A 17,959-nucleotide genomic window follows, 5' to 3' on the forward strand; every position below is an offset into this window, starting at 1 on the left:
CATTCTTTTGCAATTATCCAGTACTCTTTTGAACAGTAAATCATCTGGATGTGTACACTGCTGGACCAATTGGTATGAATGCAGCGGGTGAGAGAGGGTGCGGTGATATCTAGTCATGGGTGCCATGAATTATTAATTATAGGGGATAAATTTTTTCCTAAGGAAAATGAAAGAATACAAAGAAAGTCATTAATTGCATTTCAAATCAGAGTGATACAGCATTGATGTATCTAGCCTTTGATTTTAATAGTCAAATTTTCGGACTTATTTTCTTCATTTTTTCTCACTGATTTATGCAATATTACCAACTGTACTTTGAGCACTATATAAAGTATTCCCTCATTTGTGAGTTGTTTAACTGATTTTTTTTATTCTCTTAGAACTACATGGTTTACAAAACAAAAAGAATTTAGAAATTGTGTCCACATTAATTTCACAAATTTCTTTTATTTCAAATCACATTTTCATAGAAAAAGTTATATATACATGTACACAGAGTTTACATATTTCATTTACAAACAGTACTGTTGTTTAAACAAGCTTGAGTGTGAGTGAAGTATAAGCTGGCATAACTGTAAATAATTAAACTCATGAGAAAGTATGACGTCTTTGCCTGAAAAAAAAAATCATTTTTTTTACATTAATACGTAGGAAAAGTGATCTTATTGATAGTCTTGAATACCTGAATTATTGACTTAAGATATTCATGTAATCAAAATCACAATCAAATGCTCTCGGCAGTCTTAAGCCCTTTAACATGAAGCTTCATGATTGATCATGATCCTGTTTCTTACAATTGATCATACACAATAATAAATGCAATCAATCATAGAAATCAGCCCTATAATCAATGTCTAAGCTTTATGTTGCAAGGTCTTATGATATAATGCATGTCAGATTTTACTAGGCATTTTTCCTGGTATTTCTGTTTCCATGGTTATAATATCATGTTTTCAGGGAGAAAACTGTTGAAATAAAATGGAGTTATTCAAAGTGATAGAATAGAAATGTCTAACATTATAAGTATTAAATAGCTAAAGCCTGTACGTAGCTTTGGTAATATCCCAAAATGGGTCTACCATTACTAGGCCAGGGGTTCCGTTGCAGAAAGAGTTGCGTTAAAACGCAAGTCAAAAAATCAATCGCAAGTCCAAAATGCGCGCTGTTGATTGGTTGAAAATCAAGTTGCGCATGATATATAGAGTTGCAATTAAACGCAACTCTAAATATCATATCAGGAGACATTGTGGTGAAATCTTTTCACAAGACTTATCACGCAAAGTGACAAGCTAGGGTCTGGGAGAGCCCCCACCACCTGCCTAGTTGGGTTTAAATCAATAGATCTAAACACATTACTTCAAATTTTGATTTTTTTTTTGTTATAAAAAATATATCACACCTGAGTAATAGATTACAAAAGCTGAGTCTTTGAGGAAATCTTGGTTAGGAACAATTTACATAAATACTATTATAAGAAAATATGTAGACTATATGAAAAACACTGCGATAAAACCTATCCATTAGCTGAAATATAAAGAATTGTTAATGTTATTCTAATTTAATGGAAAATAGAGGGATACATGGGTATGATCTAGCAAGATTTAAGACAACTTTGATAATATACTGATTAAGATCAAATGATAATGAAATTTGTAAAAAGGAAGCAAAAGGTCATTTTGTATTCAGGTGTAAATTAGCTGAATGAAAACCTTCCTGATGGTGGATCAAAGAACATTTCCCTACTAACATGAATGCTACTGCCTCCTGCCATGCTGGTTTTCATGACATCATTATTCAGGCCAAATAATGTTGTTTCTATAAACAGTGCATCAATAAAAAATCAAAAGTGAATCTGGCAACAGGGAATGGCATGGTTGTATAAACATTACAAGAGTTAGCTGGAAAATGCATGATTGACAATTCTTAAATGAGAATTTCATCTGATTATTTATGTGACAATACGACATATGTACATGTGATGCCAGGCATCATTCAGAGAATTATAATATATACATTAAATTCATGATTGCACAATTTTGTTATTACAGTAGATTAGCTCACCAAATAAAATCACTCCACAACTGGAAAATTACTGTAAAATGGCACTTATTCAATGGCAATTTTTCATGGGCATTTCCATCTTTTGATCTAGGCCTTTTAATAATACAAAAATATCTGATATTCATTTTCCTCTTTATGTCAGAATGATGAAATTCTCCTTTTATATAGTGCTTAGCACATTGGAGCAATGTCTCTTAGCAATTCATAGATATATCATCACCTTTGGTCAGGGGATACCGGCTTGCCCGAATAAAGGTCAATATAATTGGCCTGAATCCTAACATTTAGAACCAGGAAAACAATGCATCTGGGGTAAATTCCTGAATAGTTACCAAATTTCACCAAATTTACAAAATTTTAGCTGTGGATATGTTTCATCATACTTCTCTAAGACATCAAATGAAAAATAACATGATAAAACGCAAAATGGGTGATTTCATGTTCAGTGTTGACCTTTTGGTGTTGGTGTTAGGTCAATTTTGACACGATTATAACACCAAATACAAAATGAAGATGGTCCCGAAAAGTCACTAGTTGTTGAGGTGTCAATGTGATCTGGGCTACGTAACACAAAGGTTTGCGATGAATCGCAAATATGAAAGAACCGCACTGATTGGTCCCTGGTCAGTATTTAAACCTAATGCGCCTTTAACAATGATATTGATTGGTCAGTTCATTTAGCGATTGATCGCTAATCTTTGTGTTACGGAGCCCTGGATTAGTTTTAAAAACTCTGAATAAGTTTTGGAGCTAGGGGAAGCTACCAGTGTGTATTTTCATGACATCGCACCAGGGGAGTATAAAGAATATTGTTTGAAACCAGCTAACATGGAGATGAATCCTTGCGATATCACATATCTGTAACCTATATACCAAGTCTACTTATAAAGGTTGGTTATTCAGGAACTGCGTGATCATATGGTATGCCTCAGCAGGCTTCCACATCGGGACCAAGTGACCTGACCCCTTCACCGTGGCAACCGTCACATTCAAGAACTCATGGGCGAATCCAGCCACCTGCGTGCCAACCTTCCAGGGACGTCTGGACGTCTTTTCGGCTTGGTGGAGGTCCTTCACGAACCACTGCGCACCGAGGAAGTTGCAGACGATATCCGCATCGCCGTTGTAAAAGAGTCCCCTGTACTTGGTGAGCATTGATTCAATCAGCGGCTTGACAGACTGATATTGCATTGTGTAGTTACCACCGACAGCATCACTGTGGGGGATATAACCAAATAATACACATCATTGGAGGCATTAGTAAGAATTATTCACAGTTACTCGGTGAGTGTAATTATTCTAATGCCTTGACATTATATACCCACATAACGTGCCATATCTTGAAAAAGGTTTGCTTTTACATGTTTTGGGGGACAGGTATGATATTTACTTTTTAATAGAAGTGGCCCCCTGGAATTATATTTTTATGTGGATCCAAGTGATTTGATAAAGCATTTTCATCTCAAAACCAATGAAAGGGCAATAGAACTAGTCATTATTATAATTAGTCAGTAGGTAGACTGAATAATAATAATAAATACTACAGGGTATTTGTATAGCGTTCTTGTTAGGTTCTCAAGGCACTCCTTTATTACCTTGGCTAGGCTAGTCTACTGATTCCAGCGCTCACAGCTTTTTTATGAAATACTTTCTGCCGGTATCCATCTACCTCACCTAGGTTGAGTGCAGCACAATGTGGATTAATTTCTTGTTGAAGAAAATTCCGCCATGGCCATGATTCAAACCCATGACCCTCTGATTCAAAGTCTGGAGATTGATCCACTGGACCAAAACGCTCCACACACCACACATGAATGCCTGATCTCATGACAGATTTTAGCAAAACATTTTTTTAAGGATACATATTTATACCATTTTATATCAATGATAATGGCCATGTATTGAGAAATAAATTTGAAGTTTAACCCTATCTAGGCCGGGGTAGTTTTGGAGTTCATATGGCCGAGAGGGGGGGGGAACTCTGTATCATGAAACGCCCCCCCATCCTGTTCATCATCAAGATAATCCTCTTCATGACTTACCTACAGACCTCCCAGGGCTGTACAGACGCAGGTATATGGAGAGCTAGCCTGACATCAGCCCGACCAAGATAAGTTGTAACAGCAGTAGTATCACTGCATTCAGGATCTCCTACTTTAGATGTCATGAAACCATGAGATGCATAGAGCGTTGACCTCAAAGAGGAATTGGTCTGTGGCTGCATCAATACACAAGCAAACCATGAAAGAAAGATTTCAGTAACAGTAATGATAACAAAATGAATTCAAACTTACTCAAACGTGAAGACAACCAGATGTTTGAGAGTATGTCTACATGTAAAAGCTATTGTACAGACTGAAGGCAGAAGCACTTTTATAGCACAGACAAAAGTTTTACTGAAAGGGAGCGGTGCTGAAATATCCTGGCATAGTTAAAGATTATTTGTTGAGTTGCATGCAAACTGGGCTTTGCCCATGCTTCTTATTGACCCATCGTGTAATGCTGTCATGAAATTGGGCCAGAGTGCTCCTGTTTGGAAAGATTTATTTAATGCTAATACAAACCAGCACCCACCTCAGGCCTTAAAACTACTAGTACCCAAATCTGGCCAGGTTACCCATAATGCAACATTCTGAATAGTGTATTCTTCACATGTAGGTCCACTGGAATAACAACACTTTCTTCACTATCAAATAAATAACTCATACCACAATTATTATATTGCTAAGTATGAAAACAAGTATTTAATTCTCTTCATTATTTATTGTTTTAAGACTAGATATATTTTACATGTATAACACACAGTCAATGGGAACCACAGTCAATGCTGGTCAGTTCGCTCTTGCTTTAAAAGTTCCTTGCACAAGAAGCACTGTTTCCTGTTAATCAATGAAAGCTAATTTTATTGTTTGATGTGGGCTATTTCATTTAAGGGGTATTGATCTCTCAGATATATAACAACAAAAAAATGTACAAAAAAAAATACCTTGTGAGAACTACTCACTTTTTCAAAATGCTTTGGATGTGGAGTCTTGTAATGGATTCCCAGTGAAGACCAAAGATCAAATTGATATCTTTTGGTTTGAGTAGGGATCCCTCCAGTACAGTCCTGATATATGTTGTAGGTGTTGATACCGCTTCTATATATGAATGATTCTGCTATATCACACTGAATTCAAAACATAGTAAGAGAAGCATAAAATAATGAATGAAAACTCCCTGAAGGTTGTTTTGCAATTATTATTTTACTGCATTATTAAAAAAGCAATACTCAACTATACCTAAAAATACCGAATTAGGTTACATTTTTTTAATAGAATATACACCCCATTTTTGGTTAATAGTCACAAAACAATAAATCATTGCATTTCAATAATCAATTCTGATTTGAGAAAACAATTTCCTATGATTACAAATACTAAAGATGCACAGGCTTGATAATTGAAACAAGTGGAATGCCTCTGGCAGTCTCATCTGCATTACACTATTCAACGTGGCAGCAGTGCTGACATTGAAAACAACTACATGTACAATGAATGATTTTTTTTTTGAAAGAGAGAACAGACACACATTTGATTTGTTCACCTCAGATGGCCTTTCACAAATTCCTAGTGGCCCGAAATTACATTTGTCCATTTGCTGTTACCTGATAGCCATAATATGAAACTCTGTGGAATAGAGAATTACAAATGAATCTGACTTCAGATATATTGCATCTTATGGCAGCGATAACAGAGGGTGCTTCCAACGAAGAATAAAAACACTTCCAAAGGCTTATGCAATGAGCCAGGTGCTTTGCTATGTCAATCAAGATATTACCTTTTTGTTAGGTATACTTGAGCCCCCAGTTAGAAATTACCATAAAAAACAGCATCCAAACTGATTTGGTCTATACTTGCAAAATAACCTTGAAAGTTCATTGATCCTAATGACCTTTGACCTTGATGGTGATGACGACGACGATGATGATGATTGATGAAGACAATGATGACGGTAATGATAATAAGGACAATAAATAAATAGTTTTCAAACTCAGTTTATACTTACAGCATCTTTGCATTGCTGGTCCGTAGGCTGGAAGAACTGACAAACGCCATTCTTACAGCAATATGTCTGAAGATCATTCCAAACGCTAAAACAAACACACATAAAAGTCATTTTTGAAATGTTTAAACACGTAACAATGGAATGCAAATATAACTACTTAAATATAGCCAAAAAAGGTTAATAAGAGTTGTATCCAGCAAAGTCGTGACCTAACAACAATCAAGCAATTCAATTTAAACAATATATTTGATATTTTTAGCAAATATGTGAAGATTGATAAAAACATATTGTTCATGTCTAAGAATATGAATCTATACATGTATAAGGTTTTAAGGATTATGTGATTATCTCATCATCTATGATACCATCATTTGCATCATCATTATCATTACTATTATTATCACCATCACCAACATTATCATCAGTCCCACAACCACCACTCCAACCACTATCATCATCAATCATCATCATTATTACCCCCTCATCATTTTTATACTTTCATAACTTACTCCTGATCAAATAGTGCATGATAGTAGCCAAAGTAGATGGCAGAATCATAATTGCTTGTTACGTTTAGTAGACCATTCCCAATGGCAAAACCCTGAAATACAAACAAAATAAAAAAATATACATCTGTCTCCATTAAGAAATACAACATATAAGGGTCATGGATCTGGAGGAGACTGTCGCCGTCAGAAAAGCAACGCCCCTACTCTCACTCTCCTATGCAGGTGACACACAAAAAAACAAGATCTAGATCTCAAATTTAATTGATGCGTTTCCTTTTATAATCTTCATAGCCAGAGTTGGGACATAGATACTTCCATGGCCCTCCCCTCCCCCTTTCTCCTCCTCCCTTCTCAGATGAAGAAATTCCCTATTCTGAACTAACCTCCAATTTAATTGATGTGTTTCCTTTCATAATCTTCAAAGCTAGAGTTGGGATGTAAATACCTCCATAGCTCTCGCCCGTAAGGTAAAAGGTGTTATTGAGGTATTCTGGAAACTTGACAAAAAAATTCTGAAGAGCTTGGAAGTTGTCTTCTGCCACCTAAATACACAAAAGTCATGAATATGATAAAAATCGGTTAAAAAAAATAAATGTAAAATCTCAAAGGGATTATGTGTGACTATGATAGTATCTACCAGTTATTCAACTATGAATTCACATTTCTGACCTCTGGTCAGTGTTGAAATGCAAATAAATTTCAATAAAGGAGTGGAACAGTCTCAAAACTCTTATGAAATCATTGCAATGATAACCGAATGAAATGAGGCATCTTAAATGAGAGCCTAGCAGACCCTTACGCACAGTCTTTACATAATACTAAATGAAACAAAAATATTGAGCTTTTTATCAGCTCTTTATGTTCTCATCTTCATAAGGGCCTCAAGACATTTCGAGATTTCTTATTGATGACCTTTCATAACTATCTGCCTCCTGTGACGTCACTGTAACGTTGTAATCAATTCCGGAATCATGACGTAAGATTGGGTCCTTTCTAGCTAATTACAAGAATCTACCTTGGTTTTACAGTATTTCATTTTAATTTGTTTCTACATACCATTTCCTGTCAATCTATCCCAAATTAAGCCAAAATTATCTTCAATGTGTATCGACTTTAACTAAGCCATTGCTATATAGCGAAAACAGGTGGCATTCTCATACAGTTAAAAAATAGATAGCATCCACACTTTAACTATTTTTTTATCCACACTACAGAATTGTAGGTTTTCCCCTCTTATTATTAATTATTCATGACAAAGAATCTTTTTTTAAATCCATGGGACATACATAAATTATACTGTTTTTTTTTTTTGCAAAATCGTTTTTCTAAATTTTTAAATGCAGAATCAAAGTATGTATAAACACATTGAATAGGTAGGCTATGTCTAAGTCTTGTTGTCAATAAGTATCTTCTTTCAAAATTTTAATTGTCTACGTTTATAGGATATTAACCCCCATTATGCTAAAGCAGGAAAAATTTGGGATATCTCACTTACTAGTAACACAAGATCTGGTCACATTCGTACATATGGACAGTTATCACCATGACATATGATATTAAAAGGTTGTCTATTGAAAAGACCAATAAGTGGAATAGGCTTTATAAACAGGTGGTCTGCGTGACCAGGTTCTTGCCTTGATATTCTACAAAGGAGACAATGGCCCGAATTCACAAAGGTGGTTTCGTTTGAAACCATGGTTTTTAGAAACCGTGGGTTTTAGAAACCATGGTTTTTGAAAAACCATGGTTTCTAAAATTTGGTATTCACAAACGATGGTTTCTAAAACCCACGGTTTCAACAGTGGTCTCAAATGAAACCATGGTTTCAACAGTGGACTCAAATGAAACCATGGTTTAAACCATGGGTTTTACCTAAAAACCAGGGATTTCCCCTTTTTAGCGCGTACTGAGCATGCTCAGTTTCATTGAAAACTTACATTCTACAGCTAGCACTGGCATAAGTGGCAATACGGTCTGATTCTTCAATTACTCCAACTTGTTTTCGTTGAAATATAAAAAATGAAAAAGGTGTAATTTTATGGCGCTTCTAACTACTAGTATCTTGTGATTCCCAGTATTGGCTGCATGCTGTACTGTATTTGGTGATCGACTCGGCCCCGGGACCCCGCTCAAGCCTCAACAACTGACTTAATTTTGTGATCATAATTTATTTTCTTCACTTTTGTCGCAGAAGATAGACTCTCTTGTATTCCCTTCACTCAATTTCTTCATAGAAAGAGTAAAACTTAGTGTAGATGCCTGATTTGTTGAGGTTTGTCAACTTTCTCTCTGATCGTGAGTAGTGAAAAACGGATTAAAGATTCGGTGCTTTTCATCGCAATATTAGTAGCTCGGCCCCCGTAGCTGCCGGGCGCTTCAGACCCGAAGATATCCCCAATGAAAGTGTGCATGTACAGTCAAAGGGCCGAGCTTGGCTGAGTTTAGTTTACTCCAACGATGTTGTAGGACTAAGCCTGTTAATTCATCAATCAAAGAAGAATGTCTATTGTTGCTCTCCTTCAGACAAAATTAGATGAAGCTTTACATCGTAGGATCTGCCCTTCTACTTTTTTAAAATAAATATATTTATTTTCCATGGTGTGTAGCTTGGTTCTAAGTGGTCATAGGCTTCAATTTCTTGACTTGTAGATGTTCGATTCATCATTCAGGCTAAAATTGCATGTATAGTACACATGCACAGGTGCTGCAGGGGGGGGGGGTGTCGGGCGTTTTCTGCCCCGGCCCCAAAAATGTATTAAGGGAAAATATACATGGGGGGCCAGCTGGGGAGGATATAATCCCGGCCCCAAAATGTTCAAAAGCATGGCTCTACGCAGCAGTTGCCCCCCCCCCCCCACTGGAATTTTTGACAATTTAATTTTACTGAAAACTTTTATATCCACTGAAAATGTGCATGAAACTTTCAGTTTCTCTTTCAAAAATGCAAATTTGGTTAAGTATACAGTGTTTACTATGTAATTATTCAACTTCATATGGCAAATAATAAAACCCACTTCACAGAGGGATATTATATTTCAAAACAAGTATTTTTACTGTTGAATTCTATCTTGTGTATATGCATTTCCCTGAGATGAATGGAGATATGAGAAAAATGGAGATGTTGAGAGGGATGGAAATGAGAGGAATAGAGTTGATGAGGGTGATGGAGATAATGGGAGGAATGAAGGTGATGAGGGTGATGGAGATGAGGGATGGAGGGAAACTGAGGATGGAGATGAAAGGATAGAGTGATGGAGATGGTGAGACGAGGGATGGAGATGATAAGGGAGATGATTAGAGGAGAGATGTAGATGAGAGGGATAGATATAAATAAGAGGAGTGATGAAGATGAAAGGGGGATGATCATTACTATCATCAACATTACCATCATCAAAACTAACATCACCATTGCCATCATCTTTATTGTCATCAACCTCATTATCATCACCACCAACATCATCACCACCATTACATGTATAACGACCACCACACTTGTCACCATCAGCAGCACCATCATCATCCTCATCACCACCAAAGTCATCTTGATCATCTTCATGATTATTTCGTCCAAATCAGAAAAAAGGCAAAAGACTACTCTTTTATCATTTCTGTATATCTTTAATTTGCATGAAACCATCTTGCACCTTGGAAAATCACACCAGGAAATTACATAAAAATATAACACGCTGAAAATCTAATAATCAATTGGCATTATAAAAGCATTGCAAAATTAGAAACATTTGTGAAATAATAAGGTCTAAATTTTGATATATTGCCACATCATTCTTGTATTACAATACAATAATGGCCCAAATGAATAATTATTATTGTTAATTATTAGCTGGTATTTTTCTGGTTGCCTGAGTCGAGCTCTACTTGTTTGGCTACCTGGTTTCCCAAACTAGGCCATCAGGTTATCCTTTGGGGTCAATGGAAATTATATTTTTTTTCCAAGAAAATGCATTAATTGCCCTTTTAATTTGTTTCATTCATGCTCCCTAAATGTGCATGTGCCAGGCCAAGCTAGTGTTTTCCTGTTTGCCAGAGTTGAGCTCTACTCATAAGGCTACCTGGTTGCCCTAGCTAGGCTGTTGCCCTGGGGATACTTGAAAAGAATACATTTCAACAAAAAACAAGGTGAACCACCAGTCTCGCCTGATATCACAATCAAACTGAAGTGTATGCTATATGATCTTTTGACCTTATTTATCCTCTTGGACATGCATATGGTATTTAATCCCCAATGGTTATCTGTACAAAGTGTAAACACAACTGATGCAAAAACAAAGAGCAATTAGAATCGATGACCCCCATGGACACATACGCGTATTTTGGGGCATGCAATAAACTTTCTGTGAGCTATCAAAGTTTTAATCTTAAGCATTTGAAATAGACAATTTAAATTATGTGAGAATATTTCACATGAAAAAGTAAATGAGGAATTTGCATTTGATGCGTCCTGATTAAATAGCGTTTTTTTTTAATGAAAAAATAATTGAAGATACATGTAGTCTGAAAGAAACTAAATCTGATAAAAGTTCATTTCAAATACTTGTATTCATGTGAAATTCTTAGTAATAATGTGCTCTTTTAACCCTACATGTAAAACCCCGGGGGGGGGGGGGGGGCATAGAACTAGGGTGGGGGTAGGGTGAATTAACCCCCTCCCTCAACATATTCCACAACTATTCCACTGTGCGAAATTTTACGACCATTCTACTCGCCGACTTTTTACTTTGAAGTCATGCACATCTTTTGAGATCAAATTTACGATGCATGGGCATGCTGTTGGAAAATTACTCAACTTTACATAAGTGCATGTCAGACCCAAAATTGCTCCAAAACGTGATTTTGTGTACAAAGTCAATGTTGAATTTTCTCATCTTCTTCATATGGACATGATTATTTTTACTTTCACAGGTGAAATTACTTGATTTCAGCATAATTATGCTTCAAAAAACTTTCCTGCCATAATTTTGGCAAAAATTATATAAAAAATAATGCTTGATTTTTTTACAGAATTCACAATTATGAGAAAACTCTTCATCGAATTGAGTATAGGTTGCCACAATGGCTTTTTACAAAAGTTTCAGGGAGAAATCAAACCATATCTCACCTGTACTTTATACACATTATGAGGGGAAAAAATCATGATACTAGTATATTACAAAAAGAAACACTGAGTGGAGAACGTCACTTTGTCACTCATTTGCATACTGACCAGGATGTCTGTTTTGTGAAAATAAGCGAAACTTCAAAATGTCAACACTTTCTCATTTTACATCAAATTTTGATGAAATGTTTAGTGTTATGCTCATTGGACTTTTCTGTATTATATCAAAGAAACTTTTTGTTGGGGTGGACTTGCCCTTCAGGAAAGTACAAGGCTTGTTTCCCTCCAGGAATTCTTGTATAGACATGGGTCCCATCGATCACTCACACAGTTGTTGTTGGGTAGTCTCAATCTCATCTCTGGTTGTTGAAGTTCTCACAAAACCTCTTTTTTCTTGCTATGGCTTGCGAAACATCTTTGATCACTCACAAACAGATAATTGCAACACTGATGCCTCATCACCACGTATTCCCTGAAATTATCCTGTAAATGAAGATATATTGCCAGAAGTTGCATCTTACTCTGCGTTTTTATTTTTATTTTTTTAAGATGACAAAGAGAAAACAAAATGTAACTATTCTATTGTCTTTACATTGTAAGATTTGAAAAAAAAGACTGGTTCCCATATGGAATCCTTTAAAAATTACTTTACTGGTCTAAAGGCTAAACCTATCCGTATCCCATAAACATTTGTGTGACAAACATACATTGAGCATAGCCGATGCAATACTTTTTTCAAATAACCAAGATCATGATGCAACCTCTCATATTTTTTTCTTTAATGTAAATTAGGGATTTTGGAAGAATCTGTCCACAATGGATGACAAAACATATAATTCTAATTTACATTTCTGATTGTATTATCATATGCACAGTTCATTGTAAATTAAAAACAGGCAGTTGCCAAAATTTATTATCACTTTTTACATTGAGTCTTCCTTCTTACAAGAATATCACTAATACTTGCATACACTAGGCTTGTCTTGAGATGTTATTGTCATATAACTTTCTTATTAAAAAAAATACTTACACCATACAAAAGCAGAATTGTCAATACTTGCAGAAAGGTAGTCTATCACTAGGCCCTTTGTCCCTCTTCAGGCTCAGATCATCTTCAAGCATGTTGATGAGGTAGTGTGTGGTCTCTTTTAAAAAGTTTCCTCCTGTCAACGACTCCTCATTGCAGTTCTTGTTGGCATATTCCTATTGAGTTAGAGTGAGAAGCAAAAGAAAATATTTAAACATTGAAAAAAAAAATGTATTCTTAACTACCTTTACTGCGTACTGTCAAAATTAATAGGCCTACCTTTTAAATCTGCATATATTTGGTCAAATTACTTTTTTTTGCCCACAACCTAATCAGATTGCCATTCTCATAAAGTTAAATTTAAATTGATCAACTGGATCTACAAATATTTGACATTTAGGCATTATACTCTATGACCATGTGACACGGAATTTAGATCAATTCAGTCACTGTCAGATGTGTACATCAACCAAGATTGAAATTGATCAAAATAAGTGGTTCTTTATCATGACAACAAATTTTATGATAAAAAAGTTTTAGACGGTGACAAAGAAAAAAATTAGAAAATAGACAAAAGTCCACATAGAAACGACAACAAAAATGAACATACCTCTCTTACAATCCTCCTTTAATAGTCTCTCAGGACAGCCTGTGCATGTTGTAAGATGTTTTCATCCATTCAAAAATTTACTGCGGAAATAAACAAAGTACAGATAGATCTACATTAAATTAAGCTTTAAATCTAATGGACATGAAACATAATTCAACATCTCTTCAAACCTGCCAGATTTCCAACCAAAATGTAAATTCTTATTATCATTTGGGGTGATTTGTTAAAATAATCCATTCAATTAATTGTTCTACAGAACGGTGCTTCATAACGTAGCTCATCGTATTGTAGCTACATCATGTAAACAAAGCGAGTCAAGCCTATTGTATTACGCAGTGCGCAGCAAGGGATGGGAAGATTTTGTAAAAAAAATGGCCACCAGATCGATCTGATTATTTAGGCCCTATAAGAATATTTATTCCTTTTATTATATAAGGTGTAAAAAAGGTATAAAACTTAAATTTAGTGTATTTAACCAATTTGCAGTGATGTGGATATTGAAGGGGATTCCATCAATTGTTTACCAGCTTCGACACACACTGACATAGCCCTAGGGCCTACCCAAGGCTAACCCAGGGAGCGCCGGCCCGCGTAGCGGTCCGGCGCCCAGGAGCTCATGTACATGTATTGACCCATACTCACAGGACAAGGGTAGATTATGGTCAAAATATCTAGCAAGATAAATTATGAAAACAGAAATTATGCACTTACCACGATTATATGGATGAAGGTCTAACGAGTGGCAGTTTTCCTGACATCTGGGCACAGACTGGAACCTCAAAAAACGAAAAGTTCTCTCCTTCTACCCCCGTTTCGATCGGCCATTTTGTTACAATTCATAACAAAAATGGCCGAACGAGACGGGGGTGGTAGGAGAAAACTTTTCGTTTTTTGAGGTTCCAGTCTGTGCCCAGATGTCGGAAAAACTGCCACTTGTTAGACCATCATCCATATAATCATGGTAAGTGCATAATTTCTGTTTTCATAATTTATCTTGCTAGATATTTTGACCATAATCTACCCTTGTCCCGTGAGTATGGTCAATTACACGGTAAGTTCCCTGGGTTAACCCAAGGCCTAGACTAGCGTGTCTCACTTGGGCTACGGCTTCATGACAAAAAAATTAAAACAAATATCAGTCCTCGAGCGCGAGGCTAGATCTAGGCCTACTACATTTCTCAAGTTCTCAGGATCTGAATAAGTGAATGTTGAAAAATAATTTTTGTGATCACTGGACTACTTGGAGACAGGATCTAAGGTAGACAGTGTTTTCCCATTCACTAAAGTTAACTGACCCAAAATATTTTTTATGCTGCTAGTTTAGTTATTATATTTTCTGCAATTTTGTGCAGTTACTTTAATTAGACTACTAAGATAAGGTACAAATTAATTAAGAACAAAATTTTCTTGAATTTTGCACATTTGTGGTTGAAAGTCTGACTACTTTGGCGGCCGGCTTTGTCATGTTATCGCTATGCAGCAAGATAATATAACAATGCCTTCTCCTGAGCTGAGCGAGTCGGTGGGACAGCTCTTCGTTATATTTTGACAGGACACAAAACTTCACGCGTGGGACTGGAAAATAACTTGCGTGCGATAATGCTTTTTCCATCCCAAGAACACCGTTCCGCTCTTAACTTTGCATGCATTTACAGCATTAATTATAATATTTCTTCACAAAAAAATACATGCAGACATAGAAAAAAATATTCATTGTCACTATAAAATGGTAAATTACTTACGATGTTCTCACAGCTCGGCAAATACCGATATTAAGCGCTTCGCTCCTCTTCATTTCGTGCAAAGTTAGTGAGTGAGTTATTGTCGTCTATGCACTTGCTCAGCAATGTACCGAAATACTGATCTGTGATTGGTCAATGTGCCTAAAAACCATGGTTTTCCTAAAACCCACGGTTTGAAACCACCTAAAACAGTTGACTCAAAATCATGCCGAAAACCCACGGTTGAAACCACGGTTTCATCTGAAACCACCTTTGTGAATACCAAAATCAGCAAAACCCATGGTTGAAACCATGGTTTCTGCAGAAACCACCTTTGTGAATTCGGGCCAAAAAGGTTAAGGTCTTTATGGCCACATTACCCTGTCTTACAAAGAGTTGTGATTGATTCAAAGTGTCATAAAAATATATGAATCATAAATGATCGCAATTTGAGATGAAATTGATTTGAATTTGAGTTAAGGTTTCTATTCTTTCTGCAATGGGTCCCCCACTGTTTTTTATAGGACAGATACATGTAGCTGCTAAGAGTATTTACCTGATCATCATCCGTCTTGATGTCTCCTGAAGGTGAATAAGAGAAACCAACACCAGCTGGACTCTCCAAGAAGATCACATTGGCCTGTTTGTTCCAGCTGTAATCATTGAGGTACAGAGTAGCTCCATCGCTGTTCACCTGCAATATAAGTAGAAAATCCTTGCATGTGATTGGCTGAGAGAGCAATATTTTTCAACGAAAACCAATGAGGTTTTTTATTTTGTAAAGCCAAATAGGGGTTGCTATTATTTTTTTCTTAACAATTTTTTTATTTGGACTATAAATAATGAAATAAAATCTAAATTTTAGTACTGAACATAAACAACAAAAATTATAGGCGCTAACACAAAGATTAGCTCAAGATATCATGAGGAAAATGTATTTGACAAAACTTATGTTAAGTTTACACAGAGACAAGTAACACCTTTATAGAGACAATGAAGGAAATATATGTTTTTTTATACAAAACTTTTTGGGAGATGTATTACTAAACCTGCAATTTTGAAGAATTAATTGGATCATTAAACAAAAGTAAATTTAGAGTTTTTACAGTATCGTAACATTTTCATTTGAAACCGAGCATAATGGGTCTTTTTCTAAATTGCTTCTCTCTGTCTTCTATGTGCATTAAAATGGATTTCCTCAGGGTTTTGTTCTCCTTTAATAGAGAATATTACAGACGTTACTTACATGAAACGGACCCAATTCTGAAAGATAGCCATCCAAGGAGCTACAGCCTGGTCCACCATTCAACCAAAGCACAACAGGATCCACAGATGGACTGCTCTGGGATTCAACAAACCTGAAGAAAAAAAAAATCATTCAATAAATAATAAAATAACTTGATTCAAGCAGAGGTAATGCATCAAGTGTTACAATATTTTTTTCTACATAAACTCTTTTCTAACAACCAATTATCAAATTAAATGTTACAATTTCCAAATAAAGAAAAACGAAAAGAAAAAAAATAAAAGAAAACAAAAAATACGGAAGAAATAAAAACATTAAAAAAAATAATGTGAAGAAAGAAAGAGGGGAAAAATATAAAAAAGAAAAAAAGAAAATAGAAACAGGAGAGAAAGGGGAAACAACAAAAAAAAAGCAAAAATAAGTCACAGAAAGAAAAAAAATGAAAATGGAAATAAAAGGGAAGATGAAGAATGAAAGAAAGATAAAAGATGAAAGAATAAAGAAAAAGATGTTTAAAAAGAAGAAAGGAAGAAAGACAGACAGAAAGGAAGAAAGACAGACAGAAAGGAAGAAAAGAAGGAAAAAAGAAAGAAAGAAGGGAAAAAGAAAGAAAGAAAGAAAGAAAGAAAAAGAAAATGGAAGGAAAAGAGATAGGCCTAGACAAATAAAGGGAGAATAAAAAAAGATAGAATACCGATTACCATGGCATGAAGCATCATTGTTACTACCAGACAACCAGTGGCCGTCAATTTTGAGCAAGGAGCGCGGCCATCATGTGATGACCCTCTAGCCATGCTAGCTATTGTAAATATTATTATCCTAAAATACATGAAAGATAAAACTAAAACTAAAGAAAATAATGTTTCCACTATTTCAAAATTACCATGCACTTATCTCATTCAAGACAAGAATATTTATATTAATTTTGGCACACGTACCGGTATGCACTTATGATAATTCACGTGCTCAGCATAACAGTCTAGGTTGTAAGGTCTGAAAAGTTAAGTCTTGACTTAAGAAAAAGATTTAGAACGTTTTCAGAATACCGCGACAGCTCGACAGCTAAGGCAAGGCGAGGCCGCCGGCCGGTGGGAACGGCGGCCAAGAGCAGAGCGGTAAGGCCCGCTCGCGATGACATGTTAATTCTATACTATACTTGCCAATAATGAAACAGTTTGTCACCCGTCGCATTCAGATATCCAGAATATTGCTTGAAAGGTGGGGCTTCAGAAGGAATTCCAGGTAAATTTGTGACTTCATCTGGAGCATACGCTGCAAAGCATGAAGCTGCCAGGAGGAAACTGATTAAAATTCGATAAAGCATTTTGGCAGATTCACTGGATCTCTACTATCAAGTCTTGGTCTTGTCACGTGAGAGTAGCGGTATTGGTCACATGATCCGTACCGTACAGCAGCGCTCACTGCATCATGATCATAGAGTTATATAAACTTATTAACTCTATGATCATGATGGAGTTTCCATGATTAAATTTAAATATTCTTTAAAATATTTTTGTAACTCGGCAAGATAACAGCTCGCTAAAATTATCTCAATCGGTATTCTGAATGTTTTACCTCTGGCTGGTATGATCTCCGACACTTAACGCATATACGCATCATTACAG

The 17,959-nt window shown here is 35.7% G+C and overlaps 1 protein-coding gene and 1 long non-coding RNA gene across 2 annotated transcripts; both read right to left on the reverse strand.

Moving 5' to 3' along the window:
* Window positions 1-910: 910 nt before the first annotated feature.
* Window positions 911-17,728, reverse strand: LOC121407167 (lysosomal protective protein-like). The gene is made up of 9 exons (XM_041598116.1): window positions 17,495-17,728; window positions 16,335-16,446; window positions 15,645-15,782; window positions 7,001-7,159; window positions 6,618-6,709; window positions 6,109-6,193; window positions 5,066-5,230; window positions 4,104-4,279; window positions 911-3,277 (listed from the first exon to the last, which is right to left on the reverse strand). The coding sequence occupies exons 1-9, from the start codon at window positions 17,656-17,658 to the stop codon at window positions 2,944-2,946; spliced, it is 1,425 nt and encodes a 474-aa protein (XP_041454050.1). The 5' UTR covers window positions 17,659-17,728; the 3' UTR covers window positions 911-2,943.
* On the reverse strand, window positions 11,642-15,181 carry LOC121407168. The gene is made up of 4 exons (XR_005968873.1): window positions 15,110-15,181; window positions 13,368-13,447; window positions 12,761-12,933; window positions 11,642-12,213 (listed from the first exon to the last, which is right to left on the reverse strand). It is a non-coding gene; the product is annotated as an uncharacterized LOC121407168 (long non-coding RNA).
* Window positions 17,729-17,959: the final 231 nt, after the last annotated feature.

Source organism: Lytechinus variegatus, chromosome 2 (genome assembly GCF_018143015.1).
Source record: "Lytechinus variegatus isolate NC3 chromosome 2, Lvar_3.0, whole genome shotgun sequence".
NCBI classification, from domain to species: Eukaryota; Metazoa; Echinodermata; class Echinoidea; order Temnopleuroida; family Toxopneustidae; genus Lytechinus; species Lytechinus variegatus.